Source organism: Phycomyces blakesleeanus (genome assembly GCF_001638985.1).
Source record: "Phycomyces blakesleeanus NRRL 1555(-) unplaced genomic scaffold PHYBLscaffold_15, whole genome shotgun sequence".
Taxonomy (NCBI): Eukaryota; Fungi; Mucoromycota; class Mucoromycetes; order Mucorales; family Phycomycetaceae; genus Phycomyces; species Phycomyces blakesleeanus.
The window spans coordinates 768,500-789,330 of record NW_017265148.1 but is presented as its reverse complement, the minus strand read 5'-3'; the positions used below and the strand labels follow the sequence as shown (position 1 = coordinate 789,330).

The 20,831-nt window shown below is 34.8% G+C and overlaps 6 protein-coding genes across 6 annotated transcripts; all 6 read left to right on the top strand.

Moving 5' to 3' along the window:
- Positions 1 to 445: 445 nt before the first annotated feature.
- On the top strand, positions 446 to 1,530 carry PHYBLDRAFT_69970 (hypothetical protein; the record flags this gene model as incomplete). Its single annotated transcript, XM_018442191.1, has 6 exons — positions 446 to 517; positions 618 to 743; positions 804 to 895; positions 968 to 1,148; positions 1,211 to 1,244; positions 1,313 to 1,530. 6 exons carry the CDS (start codon positions 446 to 448, stop codon positions 1,528 to 1,530), a joined length of 723 nt encoding a protein of 240 aa, XP_018289730.1.
- A 347-nt stretch (positions 1,531 to 1,877) lies between these two features.
- On the top strand, positions 1,878 to 3,087 carry PHYBLDRAFT_182096 (hypothetical protein; the record flags this gene model as incomplete). Its single annotated transcript, XM_018438560.1, has 7 exons — positions 1,878 to 2,070; positions 2,170 to 2,225; positions 2,292 to 2,349; positions 2,422 to 2,502; positions 2,592 to 2,624; positions 2,705 to 2,830; positions 2,894 to 3,087. The coding sequence occupies 7 exons, from the start codon at positions 1,881 to 1,883 to the stop codon at positions 2,905 to 2,907; spliced, it is 558 nt and encodes a 185-aa protein (XP_018289729.1). The 3' UTR covers positions 2,908 to 3,087.
- A 2,094-nt stretch (positions 3,088 to 5,181) lies between these two features.
- Positions 5,182 to 7,139, top strand: PHYBLDRAFT_79681 (hypothetical protein). Its single transcript, XM_018443490.1, has one exon. It carries the CDS (start codon positions 5,230 to 5,232, stop codon positions 7,027 to 7,029), a length of 1,800 nt encoding a protein of 599 aa, XP_018289728.1. The 5' UTR covers positions 5,182 to 5,229; the 3' UTR covers positions 7,030 to 7,139.
- A 1,695-nt stretch (positions 7,140 to 8,834) lies between these two features.
- Positions 8,835 to 13,766, top strand: PHYBLDRAFT_182094 (hypothetical protein; the record flags this gene model as incomplete). The annotated part of the gene is made up of 4 exons (XM_018438559.1): positions 8,835 to 8,919; positions 8,987 to 10,500; positions 10,711 to 10,782; positions 11,842 to 13,766. The coding sequence occupies 4 exons, from the start codon at positions 8,835 to 8,837 to the stop codon at positions 13,732 to 13,734; spliced, it is 3,564 nt and encodes a 1,187-aa protein (XP_018289727.1). The 3' UTR covers positions 13,735 to 13,766.
- Positions 13,767 to 16,113: 2,347 nt separating this feature from the next.
- Positions 16,114 to 18,917, top strand: QCR2 (ubiquinol-cytochrome c reductase core subunit 1). Its single transcript, XM_018433967.1, has 5 exons — positions 16,114 to 16,391; positions 17,177 to 17,298; positions 17,572 to 18,367; positions 18,470 to 18,550; positions 18,758 to 18,917. Exons 1-5 carry the CDS (start codon positions 16,155 to 16,157, stop codon positions 18,845 to 18,847), a joined length of 1,326 nt encoding a protein of 441 aa, XP_018289726.1. The 5' UTR covers positions 16,114 to 16,154; the 3' UTR covers positions 18,848 to 18,917.
- Positions 18,918 to 19,578: 661 nt separating this feature from the next.
- PHYBLDRAFT_57807 (hypothetical protein) lies at positions 19,579 to 20,479 on the top strand (the record flags this gene model as incomplete). The annotated part of the gene is made up of 4 exons (XM_018440256.1): positions 19,579 to 19,667; positions 19,862 to 20,073; positions 20,243 to 20,313; positions 20,423 to 20,479. 4 exons carry the CDS (start codon positions 19,579 to 19,581, stop codon positions 20,477 to 20,479), a joined length of 429 nt encoding a protein of 142 aa, XP_018289725.1.
- Positions 20,480 to 20,831: the final 352 nt, after the last annotated feature.

Genomic DNA, 20,831 nt, shown 5'->3' with positions numbered 1-20,831 from the left:
ACTCCTTCTATTAGTCGAAAAATCAAGGGTAACTTGGGTTGTGCTTATTCACTTTAACCATTTGTGGGTAACTTGATGAAGAAGACGCGAATTTTTCCTTATTTGGGTGTGGATCTGTCGATTTCCGCTACACAACATTCGAGGAGAAGGTTCATATCTGAACTCCAAAAGAGTCAGTTACATTAGCTTTAGATCTTACTAGAAAACCGGTATTTACGTGGATTTACTAAAGCCACATATAAAATATTACATAATGGACATTTAGTATACTCGCTTAGAAAAATAATAGACGGCTTTGTTTTTCCTTGCCAATAGTACAACATGTGCATTAGATACGATGACCAATTTCTAGTTCATCGTATAATAAATTCTGTATATAAAGGAGCATACTTGGAGCCAATATTTCTCACTTCGTTCAATATATCGAATATAAATTTCAATTATCATGTCTTTCTCTTTCCCAGTATTGCACTTTGAGCCCCAGGGTCCCAAGCAAATTCCCGATGCTGCCATCATTGTAAGTATTACTTGTTATATATATTTATTCTTAAAAAAAAACAAGTATACCACATTAACAAAAAAGAGAACTCATTTACTTTTGTGTATGAAATACTTAGGTCCTCCAAGAATGGTGGGGAGTCAACGAACAAATCAAGCGTCACGCTCAACATATTGCAAACAACAGTGGTGCTCATGTTGTTGTTCCGGATCTTTACAAAGGAAAAATTGGCTTGACAGCTGAGGTAATATAAGATAATATTTAAATACTATAAAAAAGTTTAATTGAATGCTTTAATTAATAGGAAGCAAGTCATTTAATGTCTCATCTTGACTTTGAAGCTGCAATCGGAGAGCTGTTGCAATTGGTGACTCATTTAAGAAGCACCAACAAAACGTATGCTCAGAACAGAAGAAATATTGATATAACAAATGATTTTTTTAATTAAATCTTGTTTCATTTTTATAGACGTATTGGTGCTATTGGATTCTGTATGGGTGGAGCTCTTTCCCTTGCCTTGGCTAATCAGGCTACTCTGTTGGGCGCTCCTATTCAAGTTGCAATTACCTTTTATGGTACCACTTCTGGAAAGCTTGATGTCACTCATATTTCTAAGGATACTGCTGTCCAAGGACATTTTGGTGGACAGGTATATATATATATTATCGTAGATATACCAAAATAATAATAATGTTTATTGATTTGATTTAGGACAACCAAATTGGTTTTAGTGATCCTCCTTCTGGTAATACCCACATACATATAGATAATCATTTGAAGGATAGTTACTAATCCTCAGTAATATATATATAGCCCGCCAACTGGAGCTCGATGTTGCAAACACCAAGGATGTTCACATCTACACTTACCCTGATCAAGGCCACGGTTTCTTGAATGTCGATGACTGGAGTATTTCTGTTCGCAAGGATATGGATATGGTTGCTAAGGATTCTGATCCTGTGAAGGAAGAAAAGCCAATCCGTGATCTTGCTTGGTCCAGAGTTTTTGAATTTTTTGATAAGCACCTTTAAGTCTTTAGTTGATATACATGCAATCGACTATTGGTATGATTCTATGATTCTATGATCTTATATTATTATGTTAATATGTTATAATATACATTATATTTAACATACAGTGGTATTTCGCTTCTTTTTTTTCAATAAACAAAGACTATCTATTACTCTCCTACTTTATGAATAAATAATTAGATATAAGTATATCTGTATATTTGAAACAAAAAATAATCCCATTTTATCACTTTTATCCACCTTCTGTTTTGTGACCTGTATTTCGAGACTTGGTTTTTGGATATTTCACCATACTTTTTTTTTGTTACACTTATTTTTAGTTTCGGTTTAATTAGATAACACATTTCATCATGGATCCAGCACAAAAGGAAATCGCAAAGAAAGCTTTGAAAGCACTAAATTCGCGTACAGAACTTGTAGCCCGTCATTTGGAACCCCTTCTTTCACATTCAATGAGTGAAGTTTACACTAAACTCCCCGTCAATGAGCGAGCACAGTTCCAGGTGCTCATTTCTTATGCAATCAACAGTTTATTCTATAGTATGTACCTTTAATCGACAATTGGGCTACAAAGTGATGATTTTTTATTTTGTAATTCTAATTAATGCTTTTCTTATAATTTATTTTGTGCTTGTACAGCATACTTGCGGACACAAGGCCATAACCCGCAGGAACATCAAGTGATGAAAGAGATTGTAAGAATTGAGAACTTATTGGAAACGAAGATTGGAATACATTAAGCAAATAAGAATGGTGTGTAGGAACGTGTGATGTCTTACGTCGATAAGATTAAGCGTGTTGAAGGAAGAGGTCCCAAAGGTAAGTTTATCTGCTTTTCTTCTGCAAGTCAAAGGATTATATAAAGAGCTATCACTAACTCTTTCTATACAGCCTCTATGAAAATCGACAAAGGTGCAGCTGCACGGTTTATTAAGGCTGCTCTTGTAAATGATCCTGAAGAGTCCAAAGAAAGTAAGATATAACAATTCGATTCAAATAGGAGTGTACGAACTGGTAATGGCTGGAATATCAACGTTTTTGAACCCTTTTGTTTTGTGCAGATTTGAAGCGCAAGATTGACAGTACAGATCAAGGTAATAAAAACATGGCTTGAAAACGGGGTGTGGTATTAGACATTTATTTACAGTAGACCTTACAATTACACTCCAAATAGAAGAGCCTGCAAAGAATGATTCAGAAAAGAATAAAAAGAAGAAGAAGGAAAACGAGCTTTTAGAGGAAGGTGAGGTCAAGGGTGCTACCTCACGGAGTAAGCGTAATCGCATGGATCCATTCCAAGGTAAATATAATACTGGAATACTTTCAGAAAAGTCTAAACTAAACTAAACTAAACATTATTTAGGTTATCAAAATTAAAAGAATAATAAAAAAACAGAGGATTCTTTGGATTCTCTCAAGAAGCATAAACAAACAGTCACGAACAGTTTTGCTCCATGCACTTGATATACATATTGAGGGTTTTCTAATATTTCAAAATTAAAATATTCATTTTTTTATCATATATCAATTAAATAAACATGACGACTTAGAACTAAGTAAAAAAAGAAGTCTTGTTAATTATAAGTAACAAAGGTTAAGTAGTATCTTTGTTTGGGTAGTTTGTACTTAGATACTGCTATCTCTGGTCACACAAATGCTTTGTTTGCGTGTGCATAATACTTGGATAAAATAGTTTATTACAGAATAACTTCCAGAAAGTGTAGCATTGTCTTGGAAACGAGCTATAGAGGCATGAAAGCTAGATCGTAAAAACCTCCGGGAATACATATCTAAATAATGAGGTAGTAAAACTCAATGAGGACAAAAATCAAGGGATATAGAAGGATAAATGATAATTCGAGAAGACCCGGAATGATATTCATTGATTTTGACGTGAGCAATAGTAACAAGCTGCTAAAATAGGTGTAGGTTTTTTTACAATAAAGAAAACCTAGGTAATTTCTAAAAACAGTAATAATCATTATATATTTGTTCATTAAATAAAGCTTTGACTGGATTCTAAGAGAATTTATCTACATCCTCCTCTACATCTTCCCGTCTGTCATAAAACAGATGTTGTATTTCCACTATACAGTATATGTTAAATATTATCCATTTTACAGCATCTTTTTCTTATGGGCGAATTTAGTACATACAAGTACTGCTCTTCGTGTACCCAGTCGTTTCTTGAAAAGTTTAATTAAACCCCTAACACTCGCCCATACATCTGTTTTCAAACACCAAACGCAACCTACCATGGGTTTCCAGGGTAATCTTATAATTACTCCCCTTTTTTTGTTATATCTATATATTATTCTGGCTGTTTACCGGTTTGAATCATTTAGATGGTACGGCTTTATTATAGCTTGAATAACGTTTTTAGAATTCATTATTATGGTGTTGTATTAAGCCTTTTGTATATTTTTCACAAATTGCGGCGTGCTGAAACGCGTCCGGAAAGGCTCACCCGTGTTTCTCAAATTGGAAGTACATCAAAGCTAAGGAAAGCTGTTCCGGAGAGTTTCTGTGTGAGATGAGGACTGACAAGAAGAATACATTTTTTTGCCCTAGTTATCGCCAGGTAACCCTGGAATGTTTTTATAGAAAATCATTACATTATTTAAATAGCTCAGTGAATTGTTTTATTGTTTTATTGCTGTTTGCACTGTCTAGACTGTGACCAGTGTTGGTTGCAAAGATATCAGGCTAAAAGAGTATACATATATAGAGTAGGACAAGAGGGGGGCATTGGAAAGGTGCTTTCATTTTTGAACTTTAATAACAAAGAAATGGAAAAAAAATTGAAATTAAAACACACACACGAACACACAGGGTAAAAAAGCACAGTCCACTATGAGAAATGAATGATTCAGTCAAAATACCACCTTAAACTCATGATATCCCACCATAGTGTTAGCTTTATATGTTATATAGGTGATAACGGTGCAGAATATCTGCCATCTTCTTTCTTTCTTTCTTTCTTTCTTTGGGTATCATATTACATACCGCGCCTGGGATACAGTCTTCTCGTTTATATTCTGTTTGAAGCATTAATGCAACAATTTCCCTTAGCCACTTTTACACTCCTACGTCACACTTTTATTCAAGCCATACATATTCTCGCGCCCGTTACCACAGCCTAGATGATTTGGAGTGCTCAATGAAAATGTGTACTTAATAAGAGATATTTTCCCTCTAGTGTATTGTCACAGAAGCTCTATAAAAATATAGTCGTGCACCATGCTACACTAGCTTAAGAATCTTTACTATCACTTCTTTCTTTTTGACTTTCCGTCTCTCGATTGAGGTAATTTGGATAGAAATTCCAAAGTTGTGCCCAGTGTGGGACAGTAAGTCAATAAAGGAAAATACATATAAAAAATACATATTCTATGTTCTTAAGATATTCTTTCTAGCTTTATTTATAGATGCTTTTTTTGCCATTTTTAAATAAGAGATATTATTTCCCTTAGTTTTGCTTAAAATTCAAAGGTCCCAGATAAGTGTTAAGGGGGATTAAGTCACAATTTTGAAGATGTACAACGTTTCATATCAAAACTAAAAACACACACGCACTTGGGGTATGGTAATTATGTGACAGTATTCCTTTCTTTCTTTCTTTCTTTCTTTCTTTATTTCTTTATTTATTTATTTCTTTCTTTGTCTTTCTCTCTATCTCTCTCTATCTCTCTTGTTACAATGGCAGAAAACTTGCCGTACGAGATTCTCGCCCTCATTGCAATCCATGTCAAAAGAGACAGCGGATTTACTTGTGCCCTAGTCTGTAAACATTGGACAGAACCCTTTTTAAACGCATACTGGAACTACCTGAGTGTTGATAAACGCATCATAAAACAAATTTGCAGTAAATCCAACCTGAATAATGTCTATCTCAAAAATGCACAGCGTGTACGGAAATTACACTTTGAATATCTATCGATAGATGACATCGATTCTTTTTCGGAGTTGCAGCAAGTTTACCAGAGCATAAAGCGCCTTGAATACTTTGAATCATATAAAAACAAGCAGATTTTTGAAATAATTGATTGGAACCTTTGGAAGCCGTTATCACATTTGAAAATAAGCTTCGAGTATAAAACCCCTGACACGTTGAAAGACCTTTTTACAAAGTTGTCGGTATTGCCTTGTCTTACTCATTTTACACTCAAGTCAACCTTGGATTCCTGGGATGAGAAAAAAATTCTTGCTGTTTCATGGTCGCATATTGAATCACTTCACCTTCATTTGTCACGGCTGGAGTATCTAGACGTTGACTTTATGCTTGCATCGATACCAAAGGATGACATGGAACTAATAAAGAAAGTTACTCCAGCACACACTGTCACAAATATCCGCTATAATGATTACATTGATGCTCCCAGGATATTTTACTTTGCACTCAAGTACCCAAATCTACGCAGTATTGAATTTGGAAAAGATGCTAAAGCGAAACCAAGACATTCAAATGATTACGATCAACAACAATATCTAAAAGACATCCGATTACTATCAACTCTTGACCAGTTCTTTCCTTGCTTAAAAAATGTACATACATACCCAGAAGCTTACAATAGGTGGCCATTCTCTATATTCTGCGACACTCTGCAACATTTTGGAGTAAATACGGAGTGTGTCAAATTTCACCTTTACACAAGTAATCGAGTCTCATTGAATGCCCTCAGCAAGTGCTTGAAACCGATCGCCGAATCATTGAGGATTTCATGGCAGCATATCTTTTTTGCTGAAGATACTGAGTCAATTACAGATCACTTCATTTTATACCCAAACCTAGTTGAATTACACATGGACACGCATTGTCAGATTGAAATAGACGTTATTCTCAATAAATGTCCAGTATTACGATTACTGGATATAAAAAACTCCAGAATACGTCTGTCCGGCCAACCACAATATGTCCACAATGACAGCCTACACCCTTTGCAAAAAGTGGAAATTAAAAGCGCTAAAACAAGTACACTCATCCTAGAATACATATCCTTCCATTGTAGACAGCTCAAGTTCATGAAACTAGATCAAGTTTGGTTCAATGCATATGATATGGGGGAAAATGGACAGCTACTTCTTGATATCGGTTTCTCACAATTGAAAACACTCATACTTTACAATATCAGATCAGGCGTTGACATTGTCAGTCATTGTGTTATTGAGCAGATGGGCAATACCAATCGCAATCTATCGTATCCAGACTATAATGAACAGCCAGTTCGGTCAAATTGGTATTACATATGCTTAGACGAATCAAAGCAAAGAAAAATAGCGTTGGCATGGGAGCTTGAGAAATCCGATGTTGAATTTGCTAAAAAATACTGCAAAGACTTTGTACGCAGAAAAAATCACGACAGAAAACACAAATCCATGGAACATAATTATTGTAACCGTGCACCCAAAAAACTTTGGAAAAAGGATCTTCAGTATGGCGTCTTTGTTGTTCGATCAGGATCTGTTGAAAACTACTTTCTTGATAGTAAAAGAGTATAGTAAAGGAAAAGATTGAAGTCTATTATTATTGTGTCCTCAACAGACTTGTAAATAATACTATACTAAATCTGCTCACGGATTGGAATAAATACCTAATAAATTCTCAGTTTACCAAGTCAGTATATACTTTTAATGATAACCAACATTATTATCAGCTATTGCTATGTATTTCTGTTAATACACGTCTATATAACTCTTCTCATAATTAAATAAGCACACAATATTACCTGATTATTGTCTTTGATCCCTTTATCTGCTTTGTAAGAAGATATCCTATTGTATTAATATACATTACAATATCGCGTTCTAAAGTGCTAAACGATATATAAATCTCGCTCAAGGTATCATATTTACAGCTATAGTATACACCAACCACAAAATGAATTATATTCAAATTCATTTACATCAAATAGCTTTATTTTTTAGTATTAGTCTTCTAATTGCCACATCTGTACACACAAAGTTAAATAAACTCCTTGGTATATCTTTTTACTCACTGACTGCTAGTGTTTTTTTTTTAATATAATTAATTCAAATGTATCGCAGGACTTATAACATAATGAACAGACTAAGAATGAAATACATAGTATATATACATAACTTAATTTAATAAAAATATTAACATTTACTTTGTAATTTGTTGAATATATTATGCGATTAAGACGTATTTGCCTTGAAATGATGATTTTGATCAAATTGGCAAATTCTACACCGAAAATCAGCTCTCAATTACTATTCATAAAGCTAATAAGCTCTATAACTATAAACAACCTTGTCAGACACATCAAGATCCACATTATCAGCAGTTTTAGGCATTGATTGCTCAAATATTGACCAAAACATCCCACTTTTTCACTCTATAAAATCTTGATCCCCTGTAAATTGGGCTATTTGCACCAAAAAGTCCATTTTCGATACCCACTTTTACTCACAGGACAACTGAAGAAAAGCTTGGAAATTTTTCTTTTTTGTCTATTAAGTAAATTTGTGTAAAACGTAAATACGGGCCTGCCAATACTTGTCTGAACAGAAACAAGTGCATATTCGTGGAAATATCAACTACTCTAAAAATGACTAAATTTGTTAAGGAAGTATAAAAAAGGCAAATAATCTATTTACACTGCCCGGCTAAATAAATTACCTTGTGTATATATTAGTATAAAGAATACTATCTGGTCGCGCTTTATGTATAAAACGGCTCCTTGTTATCGAAGACTGCTTGCATAAAGGTCTAAAGGCATTGATGGCCAATATTATCTTTTGCGGGGCCTCTCCAAAGTTAATGAATACTTTCTCTTGATATGTCTGTTTAAGAAATCAATATTGCACCAAACGGGTAATTTTTTTTTTCAGAAACCCAAAATCAACATTAATATAATCACCTTTCCATATCGACCATTACTTGTGCCACAAGTCCCTACAAAACCAACACCAGTCTTCAATACTCCTTGGATACATATTTGTAAATATTTCAAAGGATATTTTCAATTGAAGATTATTTAAGTAGCGTAAGACTGTGTAGCCAGTCTAATGGAAAGAAAGAGTTGGATGAGAATATTAAAGATGTTAATTTCATGGGTTTTGATAAAGTAAAAAAAAAAAAAGGAAGGAAGGAAGGTTCCAGGCAGTTGATGTTGTACTTTGAAGCCATAATTTTAAATATGTGTAACGTCTCCTACTATATAGCTTTCTTTCTTTTTTTTTCTTTTTGTGATTAAATAATTAATTAAATAAGCCGTAAAATATTCGAATAATGATCTTTATAGGACTCTATTTTCTTCATCTCTCTACCTTTTTTTGGTTCAATGGCACCGAAACTACCATACGAAGTTGTATCAATTATTGCAAATTATGTTGAAAAAGATAGCCGACTTACCGGTGCCTTGGTCTGTAAGCAGTGGACAGAAGAATTTCTAAGCGCATATTGGTATTCCTTGAGTGTCAACAAAAAAAATAGCAAGATACATTTGCGATACATCCAACCTGGACAACCCATATCTAAAGAATGCAGACAGAGTGTGTGAGCTGAAGATTCAGGACTTATCGACCGCCGATGGGAAATATTATTCCAAGTTGTCACAAATCTACCATGGAATAAGGCGCCTCGAATGCTTTGAATCACTTGAAAACAAATGTGCTATTGAAACTATTGATTGGAGTCCCTGGAATTTATTATCGCACCTGAAAATACATTTCCAGTATAGAAACTCTATTGAGCTGGAAAATCTTTTTACAGGCCTATCGGTATTACCTTGTCTTCTACACCTTACACTACACCAAGTTAGCTCAGAGTATGGGGATATGGTAACTAACATTGTCTCGTGGTCAGATCTTGAATTACTCCACCTTAATTCACCACACCTGGAAGATATAAGCATCGACTTTTTACATGAGCCAATATTATATGACAACATGGATCAAATAAGACGTATTACCCCAGCATCAACTGTCACAACGATACGATATAGTAGTAGTAACGTTGACGCTTCCTGGATATTTTATTTTGCACTCAAATACCCAAATTTACACACTCTTGATCTTCAAGCTTCTGACAGCTATCATCAAGAAAACATAGTTTACAAATGTCAACTTCAGGAGGATATGCAATTACTATCAACACTTGACCAATTCTTTCCTTGTTTAAAAACCGTGTGCATACAAACGGGAGTAAACAGTATATGGTCATTTTCTACATTCTACGACGCCCTTCGAATTTTCGGCGCAAAGGTAGAAAGAGCTGATGTTGATATTCACATGCGTGATCCAGATTTGACAGACAGTTTCGACAGCTGTCTTGACTTTAGCTCAGCATCATTGAAAGTTTTGATGACAAGCTTGATTTCCATGCCGGGAAAAGTGCCACTTTCAAGCACCCTGACTTTCTATCCGTGTCTAGTCGAGTTAAACATCGAAATAATGGGTCTGATCGAAATTGTCATTATCCTAGATAAATATCCAACGTTACGACTTTTAAGCCTCTCTTTAGCAAGGGTGTGCCTTTCCAAGCAGTCAAATCACAACCACAACCCACACATACTAAGAAGATTCGAGGTTAATCGCATTGAAACGAACACAGAGGTCTTTAGATATATATCCTTCCGCTGTAAACAACTTTCATTCCTGAAACTAGGAGACGTTGACCTTAGGGCATCAGAATTTACAGAAAATGGGGAGATCCTTATTGGCATGCCATATTCTCAGTTGGACAAGCTCATAGTCTGTAGTATCAGAGAAACCACTAAATTGATAAAGTTTTATGCCGTTATACAAGAGGACAATACTGGTGTTAACCAATCGGATTCGGATAACCAAGAACAGAAAACTCGATCAAACTGGTACCATATATACTTGGACGATACGGGCGAGATAAAAAGGTCTCTTGCATGGGAGCTTGGAAAACAAGGCATTGAATATTTTCAGAGATCCTACAGAGACGCTTTGAGTAGTACTTATGACGATAATTCTCATACGGTAAAAACAAAATAAGTTTCTTTAGGGGGAGTTTTTATTTTTATTTTTATTAGGCTTTTAAGGGTGTATGTGTTTTTAGAGTATAATTTCGGTTAAATAGGGCCTTACCTTTTCTTTTGTTTCAATTTTCAATTTATATATATAGCTATTGTATGCCAACAAACAAAACCAAAACTTTTTACTATCATTTCTAATTTTTGATCTTTGTAGGTTTTTGATGACATTGTTAACTATTATGAGCCAAAGGAAGCTTGGAAAGCAGATATTGCCTTTGGCGTCTTTGTTTTATCATTCAAATCTGTTCAAAGATATTGTATTGATAAAGAGATATTATATGGAGCACATTATGATTATTCTGAAAATTAAAATCATATTAGTGAGTTGTATGATTCCATGGCTGAAAGTGACACATGGCTCCTTATTATCATCATATATATATATATTTGGCTCTTATAAAATAAAATAACATAAAAAAAAAGCCAGCGCCTTCTTTACTAAATATTTTTATTTTGTATGAGACAAAAACTTTTATTAAATTTCCTCAAAAGAATATTTCCTATATAAAAGAAGCAGATACCTGAGAAGAGATTGATAAGCACAAAAGAGTGTGGGTATAGATAATAAGCTGATAAGTACAAAGACAGGAATACATATGGAAAATATAAAGTAAATTTGGAATCAAAAGATGAGTTTGTAGGGTGAAAATTACTTGATTCCTAATATCAGCATGCCTTTCTAATATACACATATATATAAATGATTGTGACATATTTGCTATCAACAAGTCTAAATCTCGGCGCTACATAATATACATATGCACTTATATATGTGTATATGTATGTATTGGTTGGACTATGCAATATACATCAACTTTAAGCCGGAAAATAATTAAAGACTCGATACATGATCGAATATGTCATCGAGAGATATGCATTGTTATGCGTTTTGAACGTTAAAACCAGATGGTAAAGCAAAATACTAGTTTTTTTATAATGGCTAATATCTTTAATTTATAGAAAATGAATCATTCCCAAGTCAAAGCAGAGAGAATAAGACAGAGATACTAGCAATATATTGTTCTTCTAGGGCGAGAGAGATAATGGAATTGTGTGTGTGGGAGTTTGAGGGAAAAGATGTGTATTTAAGTTAAAAAAGGTCCCAGATCATTAATGGGTGGAGCTCGGAATCCCCAATTTTAAAGGTGTACAACGTTTCATAAGAGTAGGGATTAATATTATTACTATTTTACTTTATTCTTATATATTTAACCCTATTAATTCTCTCTCTCGCTCTCTCTCTCTCTCTTTATCTCTCTGCCTTTATACCAATCTGCTTCTTTAGGGCTTTGTTGCTATGGGACCAGCATTACCATTTGAAATTCTCTCGAATATTGCAGTCTATGTCGACCCAAAAAAAAATCTTGCGTGTGCCCTGGTTTGTAAGCAGTGGACAGAACCATTTCTGAACAAACGTTGGTGTTCCATTACTGTCACGCTGGAAGTAGCAAAATACATTTGCAATACACGAAGTCAAAACAACGTCTATTTAAAAAATTTGCATCGTACACTCGAACTGAAGCTTATGAATATACCAAAAGCTGATATGAAATACCTTTCAAAAGTACAGCAAATATACTGCAAGATTAATTGGTTTGAGTACGATAGACCGTATAGAAGCGACTGCATTATACAAGAAATTGATTGGAGTCCTTGGAAGTCATTAGTCCATCTAAGTATTCCCCTTTGTAATAGAAGTCTTACTGCATCAGAAGATTTCTTTACAAAGCTATCTGTATTGTCCTGTCTTACCCATCTTACACTCAAAGAGGCGGTTACACAACAGAGTCTTGAAGAAACGATCGTTGTTTCATGGCAGGACATTGAATTACTTCACCTCAACCTACCACGACTCACATATATAGACATTCGTTTAAGGATTAAAGCAATACCAGCCATAGACGCAAATAAAATAAGACGTATTACTCCAGCACACGCTATCACAAATATACGCTATGGTAGTGATTACATTGACGCTTTCTGGGTATTCTACTTTGCGCTCAAATACCCCAATTTACACAATATTACACTCGGAAGAAGTTTCGAAAGTGGTGGTCATTACCAAAGTCACACAATAGATTACGATAAGAAGAAGTACCAAGAAGGAGTCCGGTTACTATTGACGCTTGACCGATTCTTTCCTCGCCTAAGAAGCATATTCACATCCATGAACTCTTTTAACAGATATCAGTTTTCTGTGTTCTACAACGCTCTTTGGCATTTCGACGTAAAATTAAAAGATGTCGAGCTTTCCTTTGAGGGAGAGAAGTTAGACTGGGCCGAGGGTTCCCAAAGCTGCTTGAACATCAGGTCAGATGCATTGGCGAGCTTGAAGATAACGCTTTCGAGCGCCTCGAGTTTGAATCCGGTTGGAGACCTATTGTTTGTCTACCCGGATTTAGTTGAGCTACAGATCGAGACCTATAATCTGATTGAGGTCAACATAATACTAGACAAATGCCCATCATTGCGAGACTTACGAATGAAAGGCACAGAAGTTTCGTTCTCAGGCAAGCTGAAAAGAGTCGATACCCCACATGCTTTGCAAAGACTGGAACTCGATTGCGTGAGCACGAGTACACACATGCTTGAATATATATCCCGCCGCTGTAAAGGACTTTTGTTCCTGAAGCTATATTCTATTCGGTTCCGTAAATCTTATTCGGATGAGCTGGATAAATTGCATCATACAAAGTATCCTTACCACCTGGTCCTCAACATGTCTTTCTTAAACTTGGATACACTCGTGATTTACAGGCTCAGGCGCTTTGGGAATATAAAATTTTGTGCAATCCAAGAACAACATCAAGGAGATGAAGAAGAAGATATAAAGAAAATGGAAGATGGAAATTGTAAGTCATTGGTTCCGGATGAACCGTCACAGCTGGCTGGATTAAAGTGGTATCACTTGTGCTGGAAAAACACAGAAGGAGTAAAAAGAGCTTCAATGTGGGAGCTTGAAAAGCAGGACATTGACTATGTTAAAGGGTTTTATAAGCACTATGTGAGCCTTAACTACGTCTCCAAAGATTCTGATTATAGGGATAACATTTACAATGGCTATTCACCAAAGCGATTTTGGCAAAAGGACCTTCAGAATGGTTTCTTGACCATCCGCCTTAAATCTGTTAAAGCTATAATTCATAATAAGGTTTTTTCCTATTACAGGAATAGATAGTTATAATAAAGTTTATATTATTTGATGGCTTTATTTGACTTTATTCTATTGTATTTTACTTTTGTGATTATCATCATATTGAACCTTGACTGTATTATTAATGTATATTCTTTATAACATTTTATACAAATTGAAATAGTTGGTGTATCCAAGCAATAAAGTATATACAATATGTACATGGCACGCATTATTTATTAGTACAATAGGATCACCCAATGAAGTTAAAGCTCTTATTGCATATTATTGGATTTATTAGTAAGATCAAAATCCAATTGCTAACAATTAAAATGATCATTTTGATCAAATTGGCAAATTCTACACCGAAAATCAGCTCTCAATTACTATTCATAAAGCTAATAAGCTCTATAACTATAAGCAACCTTGTCAGACACATCAAGGTCCACATTATCAGCAGTTTTGGGCATTAATTTCTCAAATATTGACCAAAACATCCCACTTTTTCACTCTATAAAATCTTGCTCCACTGTAAATTGGGCTATTTGCACCAAAAAGTACATTTTCGATACCCACTTTTACTCACAGGACAACTGAAAAAAAGTTTGGAAAATTTTCCTTTTTTCCTATTAAGTAAAGTTGTGTAGAAAGTAAATTCTGGTCTGCCAATACCTGTCTGAACAAAAACAAGCGCATATTCATCGAGATACACGTCCTGTAATTCTGTTATACTGATGGCTATGGTAAAGTCGGAGTTTGTATAATAAGTATATAAAAGGTAAATAAGCTATTCACACTATGTAGATTTGCAGTTTTGAATGTAAGCTTTAACTTGCTTATAAGTCCCTGGGTTAAACTACGAACAAGCTAACTGTTGTAACATTTGTCGACTAGTCTGTAACACAGTCAAGGGGAAGATATGAAAGTTATGCATTTCAAAAAAAGATAACACCAAAACAACTGGTTTATTCATTTAGACACCACAAACACTTTATGAAATTCTTGTCTTGATACCCTGTTTAGTAGAAAGAGCAGCTGTAAAGATATAAGCGATTTGTATTTAATCCAAGGGTGTCATGTACACAATATATTTACAAGGGATAAATAGATGTGTGTATATTGTCAATTAAAAGAAAGCGACTAAGCAAAATTCTTGTCAAAGGAATAAAATATTATACCTCATGAAAGATCATGAATTGGCCTGCCACCCTTTTAAGGATCCATTGTCTTTTTTTTTTAGCTATTCCAATCTCTTTGGGTTTAGTAATCTTCCATTGAGTATCATTCAATAAACATAATGCTATTTTTGCATATCATTGGTAGCTGCAATATCAACTTGCAACTTGTGAGTTATGTACGGTAAACATATACAAGAACGCACAATTCGTTATTAGTGATGTGTAGATGTACCTTTATCTATATTAATTACTTGAGACGAGATCAATGAGATCATTGGCTTGATAATTTTAATGATACAGATTAATTTTGCTCCAAACTCAATAGATATTCTTTGCATATAATAATAACGCCAATATAAGCACCAGGGCTGTTTGAAATGTACAGATCATAGTGCTTAATATAACTATTTATATAATACAGTCCTTTTAAAAAAAGCATGTTTCTGTAAGTTTGGTAATTACACAACACACAATGTTTGCTGCCCCTTTATATATACATAGTAATATTTAAATCTAATCGTCAATCTCGGTCAAAGCTTAAATTCAACAAATTATATGGTAATGATTGCAAAGGATTTCAATAATAATATGTGCAATATGACACATACATTTCCTAGTGAAATTGACAGCTTGTTCATTATTAAAAGCAATATCAATGATAAAGATAAGATAAAGAAGAATTTGATAATATATATAGTAGATATATATAAATGCAAAAAGTATTTGCTGTTGCTGATCATTGAATCTTAAAGATAGTCACTTGAAAATAAAGATATTCGAATACTTGCAATATTAGATGCATATATCCTTGTGAAGGAATATACTACACACACACACGCGTTAAGCTTATAGTAATACTGTAATGATGTATCTTATTCCAACGAAGAAATATGTCTAGCTATCTTTTTTTTTTTTTAAAAAAAAAGGACTCCTTCGTGACTTTCTTTTTTTTGCACACACAAATGCAAAAGAAAAATATGGTGTGTGTTTATTTGTTAGAAGGAATTTGAGAGTAGAAAAGACAGAGGAAGGAAGAAAAGAAGCAAAAAAAAAATAGTTAGAGGGGGAGAAAAAGAGAGAGAGAGAGATGACGTCTCGTCCCCCTTGTTCACCACTGAAGCGGTGTTTTAACAAAAAGGTAAACATTCAACCTAGCCCTTGAAAGGCTTTTCAATTTTTTTTTATTTGTGTGTAAGTGTGGTGTTTATATCAATCCCGCTCTATTTTATTTCATCAATTTTTTTTTCCTTCACTCCCCCCCTTTTTTTTCCCCACTCTTCTTATATCATGTTGGCCGCCACTCGCAGAGCTATCGTCTCCACCACTGCCTCCGCAAAGGCTTCTTACGCCACTGCTGCTGCTGCTCAGGGTGTCCAGATCACCACTGCTAAGAACGGCGTTAAGGTCGCTTCCGTTGAAGAGGCTGGCCAGACTGCCGGTTTGTCTGTCGTTGTCAACGGTGGTTCCAGACTCGAGAACGGCCATGCTGGTGTCGCACACTTCTTGAAGAACTACGGCTTCAAGGTGAGACCCGTGTTACTATATATTTTTCTTTTCTTTTGGTTTCTATTGCAAGTATAGATATGTATATAGACACGCAGATACGCAGATACAGACAAACCGACAAATACACCTATAAGCACAATCGTAAACACGCACACTACGCTTTTGTACTGTGTCTAAAAATCAAGCCAGATACAACAAATTAAAAAGAGATACGAACAATAAATCAAAAAGAACACCACCGCCAAGAAGAGACGTCAACTTTACCAACCACGGCATTCTTATTATTATTGAGGGAGGAAAAGAAAAAGAAAATCGACATTAAGAATGGCATTGGATACGACGCGACAAGTTTACGAAAACCTCAGAGCACATAAAAAAAATAAAAGAAAGCAATAAAGAGAGAAGAAAATGAAGAAAAGCAATTGCTTCAACTTTTTTTTAAAAAAGAAGCCAAAACTTGTTTGGAATTCCTCGGAAAAAATATATACATACACACAAATGCACACCTTCAAATGTCACATTACAATCTCGGCATGACATAAACACATTTACAAAAGACAAACCACACCACAGCACCAACCAACCAAATTTGCGACACTTCTTTCTCGACAAAGAAGAAGTAAAAGCGATAACTTTTAGACTCATAATTCATTATTATTTCTCTTTATTGCTATTCAATTAAAGCAGTAGAATAATGAATTAAATATATATGTATATATATATTTGTGTGTGAAAAGAAGGAAGTGTATTGAAACATGTGCGTGTATATTTTTCTTTTCTTTTTGCGTGGGGTTTCTGAGTAGAACAACGCCAACCGCACTGCCTTCCGTATTGCCCGTGAGGCCGAACTTGCTGGTGCCGTCTTGTCTTCCAACTTGACCCACGAGTCGATTGTCTACTCCGCCGAGTTCTTGAGCGAGGATGCGTAAGTAGATAGCCAATTACCTTGTTGAAAAATATCATCTTAACGAGAGAAGAGGGATGGAGAAAGTGAATATGTGTTTTGTTTCAAAAAAGTTAAAAGAGAATGTTATATATATATACGTGTGTGTGTGGATTGTGGCGTGGGTTTTGGTGGTTTAAATATACATTTTATTTAAAAGGGATATTTAATTGATTACTATTATTTTTATTAAAAAAATTGTTTCATGATATGACAACTAACCAACACACGTAAATAATTTATATAAATTGTTAGTGAGCAGTTCGCCGAGATTCTTGCTGACGTTGTCCAGAACCAAAAGTTCCAGGAGCACGAGTTCATCGATATTGCCAAGCAGACCGCTGCCGAGTCTGCCAACGCCTGGGCCACTCCCGAGTTGGCTTCCCTTGAGCTCGCTCACCAGGGTGCTTTCCGCACTGGTCTCGGTAACTCTGTGTTCGCCAAGCCCACTTCCCACATCAACAACGCTGCTGTCAAGAGCTACGCCAAGCAGTTGTTTGTCTCTGGTAACATTGCCCTTGTCGGTACCGGCATTGCCCACGAGACTGTCGAGAAGTTGGCCGAGACCTACTTTGCTGGTCTTCCCTCTGGCCAGGAGTTGAAGTCTGCTGCCACCAAGTACTATGGTGCTGAGATCCGTACCGAGGGTAGCAACGCTCTTGCCCAGTACGTTCTTGCCTTTGAGGGTGCTGCTTCCAACTCTGCCGAGTTTGCTGCTGCCCAGGTCCTCCGTTTCGCCCTCGGTGGTGACAAGTTTGTCAAGTGGTCTGCTGGTTCCAGCTTGCTTGCCCAGGCCTCCGCCAAGTTTGGTGAGACCACTGAGATCAAGGCCTTCAACTTTGGCTACTCTGATGCCGGCCTTTTCGGTGTCCAGGTGACTGCTGCCAACGCCGATGCCACTGCTGCTGTCTCTGCTGCTGCCGAACAGCTCAAGGCCGTTGCCACCAACCTTTCTGGTGAGGATTTCAAGAGAGCTGTTGCACAGGCCAAGTTCGCTGCCGTTGCTGGCCTTGAGACCCGCTTGGACCGTCTTGAGACTGTTGGTACCCAGGTAAATTAAACTGCATTTAAATTAGATTATTAGAAGAAGAAAGAGTTTCAGGACATAAGAATCTGTGTGTATGAACATTTTCTCTCTCTTCTATCTTCTTAGGCTCTCCTTTCTGGAAACTATACCTCCACATCTGAGCTCGTTGCTGCTCTTGATAAGATCACTGCCTCTGAGGTTTCAAAGGTAAATTAATAATAATAACAATAGTTGTAGCCATGGTTACAATAGCTATATATCCAAATAATAAGAAGTAGTAGAAGAAACATGATATATTTTGGTGTGGCGTGATTAAAAGAAGTGATTATTGCTGGTGTTTCTATGGTTTCTTTCTTTAAAAAAAAATTAAAAACTGACTTTTTTAATAATTTTATTTTCTATAAAATAAATTAGATCGCAGAAAAGATCCTCAAGGGTAAGGCTACCACTGTTGCCCTTGGTGACCTCAGCAGCCTCCCCTATGCTGATTCCGTTTCCCTCTAATTTACGGTCCCTCCATCTTTTTTACACAACCAAATAAAGAAAAAGAAAATGCACTGATTTTTTATACATCAAAAAAGAAAAGAAAAGATATATAATATATAAGCAAAATAATAATTATCACCATCACCAGCATCATTTATTATTAATGTTATCAAATCAAATAATCTTTATGCGTAAAATTCTTGAAACACATGAAACAGTATACTATTTGTTCATTTTGGGAGTGCATTAATTTGTTCTGTGCATATAAAAGACTTAAAAGAACATTAATAATATTGAAACACTTTGAATATATTTTTTTCTTTTAGTTTATCTCTGTATGAGTGTGTGTGTTTGAGTGCATATGTTTTCTTATTCTTCTATAATAATATTATTATTTTTGAAACAAATGTTTCATTATTTTTGTATGCATATACAGAAATATATATATATATAAAAAATACATTTATTTACATAATGTCAAACCTAGCCACTAGATATGAATATCAAACACAATACGCGTCTTTTGTTTTGTTTTTATTTGTCTTTTTTGTACGCGACGCGTATCTTGTTTTTTTTAAAATATATATATATTTTAATATTTATATGACCTTCCCTTCCTATTTTAGAACCTCTTTATTTTATTTCATTTATTTACGTTTTTCTTTTTCTTTTGTGTATTTTACTTGCACACTGACAAATTAATTTCATTCATACACATACATACATAAATACATACAAAAATGACTGCCATGGCTGCTTTGATTGTCAAGCGTCTTTCCGAAAATGCCAAGATTCCTACACGTGGATCTGCCCAAGCTGCTGGTTATGATCTATACAGGTAGATTGTGATTGAGATGTAGATTAAAAAAATTAGATTGAAGCAAATTGTTATTTTGTTTTTTTTTCTTCTTCTTCTTGGTTTATTCTTTCTATTATGTATTATACATTCATTCATTCACTTGCTCGTTCATTCGTTTTTTTATATATATTTAATTATATTTTGAATTAACATAATAATTTGTATGTAATTAGTGCTGTTGATATTGTGATTCCTGCTCAAGGAAAGACTATCGTTGCTACTGATATTTCCATCTGTCTTCCTGATGGTTGTTATGGTCGAGTTGCTCCTCGTTCTGGATTGGCATCCAAGAACTTTCTTGACACTGGAGCTGGCGTAATTGATGCAGACTATCGCGGTCCTTTGGGCGTAGTGATGTTCAACTTCTCCAAGGAAGATTATCAAGGTAATTAGAATTAGAAGGAGAAGGAGAATAAGATGAGCACTTTAACTATATATATATAGTTAATTATTTAATTAATTCAATTCAATTCAATTTATTTATCTAATTATCATTTAAATCTACACACATTCACATAAATTCGTATACTCATTTATGTATATATTTCAAATAGTCAAAGTTGGAGACCGCGTTGCACAGCTTATTCTTGAACGAATCTTTACTCCAGAAGTAGTTGAAGTCGAGGTAATTTTTTTTCTGCTTTGTTGCTATTGATTTAACTGTCCAAGTGTTTCAATTCAACATATTTATCACTATTGCTATCACTGATATCTATGTACTTTATACATATTAGGAATTGGACATGACAGTGCGTGGTCATAATGGTTATGGTTCAAGTGGAAAGCGATAATCGATCAATTCCTCTTTGCCATTTTATTATGCAACCTTTATAAACATAGTTTTCTTTAGACAGAGAAAAAGAAAGAAAGAAAAAGCCACGCTTCTTTATCTTTATCCTCTTCTAGACCTCATTAGATTGTTATTATTATTGTTATTATTTCAGCTATTATTTTCTTGAGAAAATATTGAAATATTTATTTTTCATTACTCATTTAATTTTTTCTTTTATATATAAAAATAAATTCATTCATTCATTTATTCACTTATTCACTTAATCGAATACAAGCACATATTCTATATATGTACTTATAATAATTTCCCACAAAAGGCAAAATATTATAAGAGAATAATTGGTCAAAACA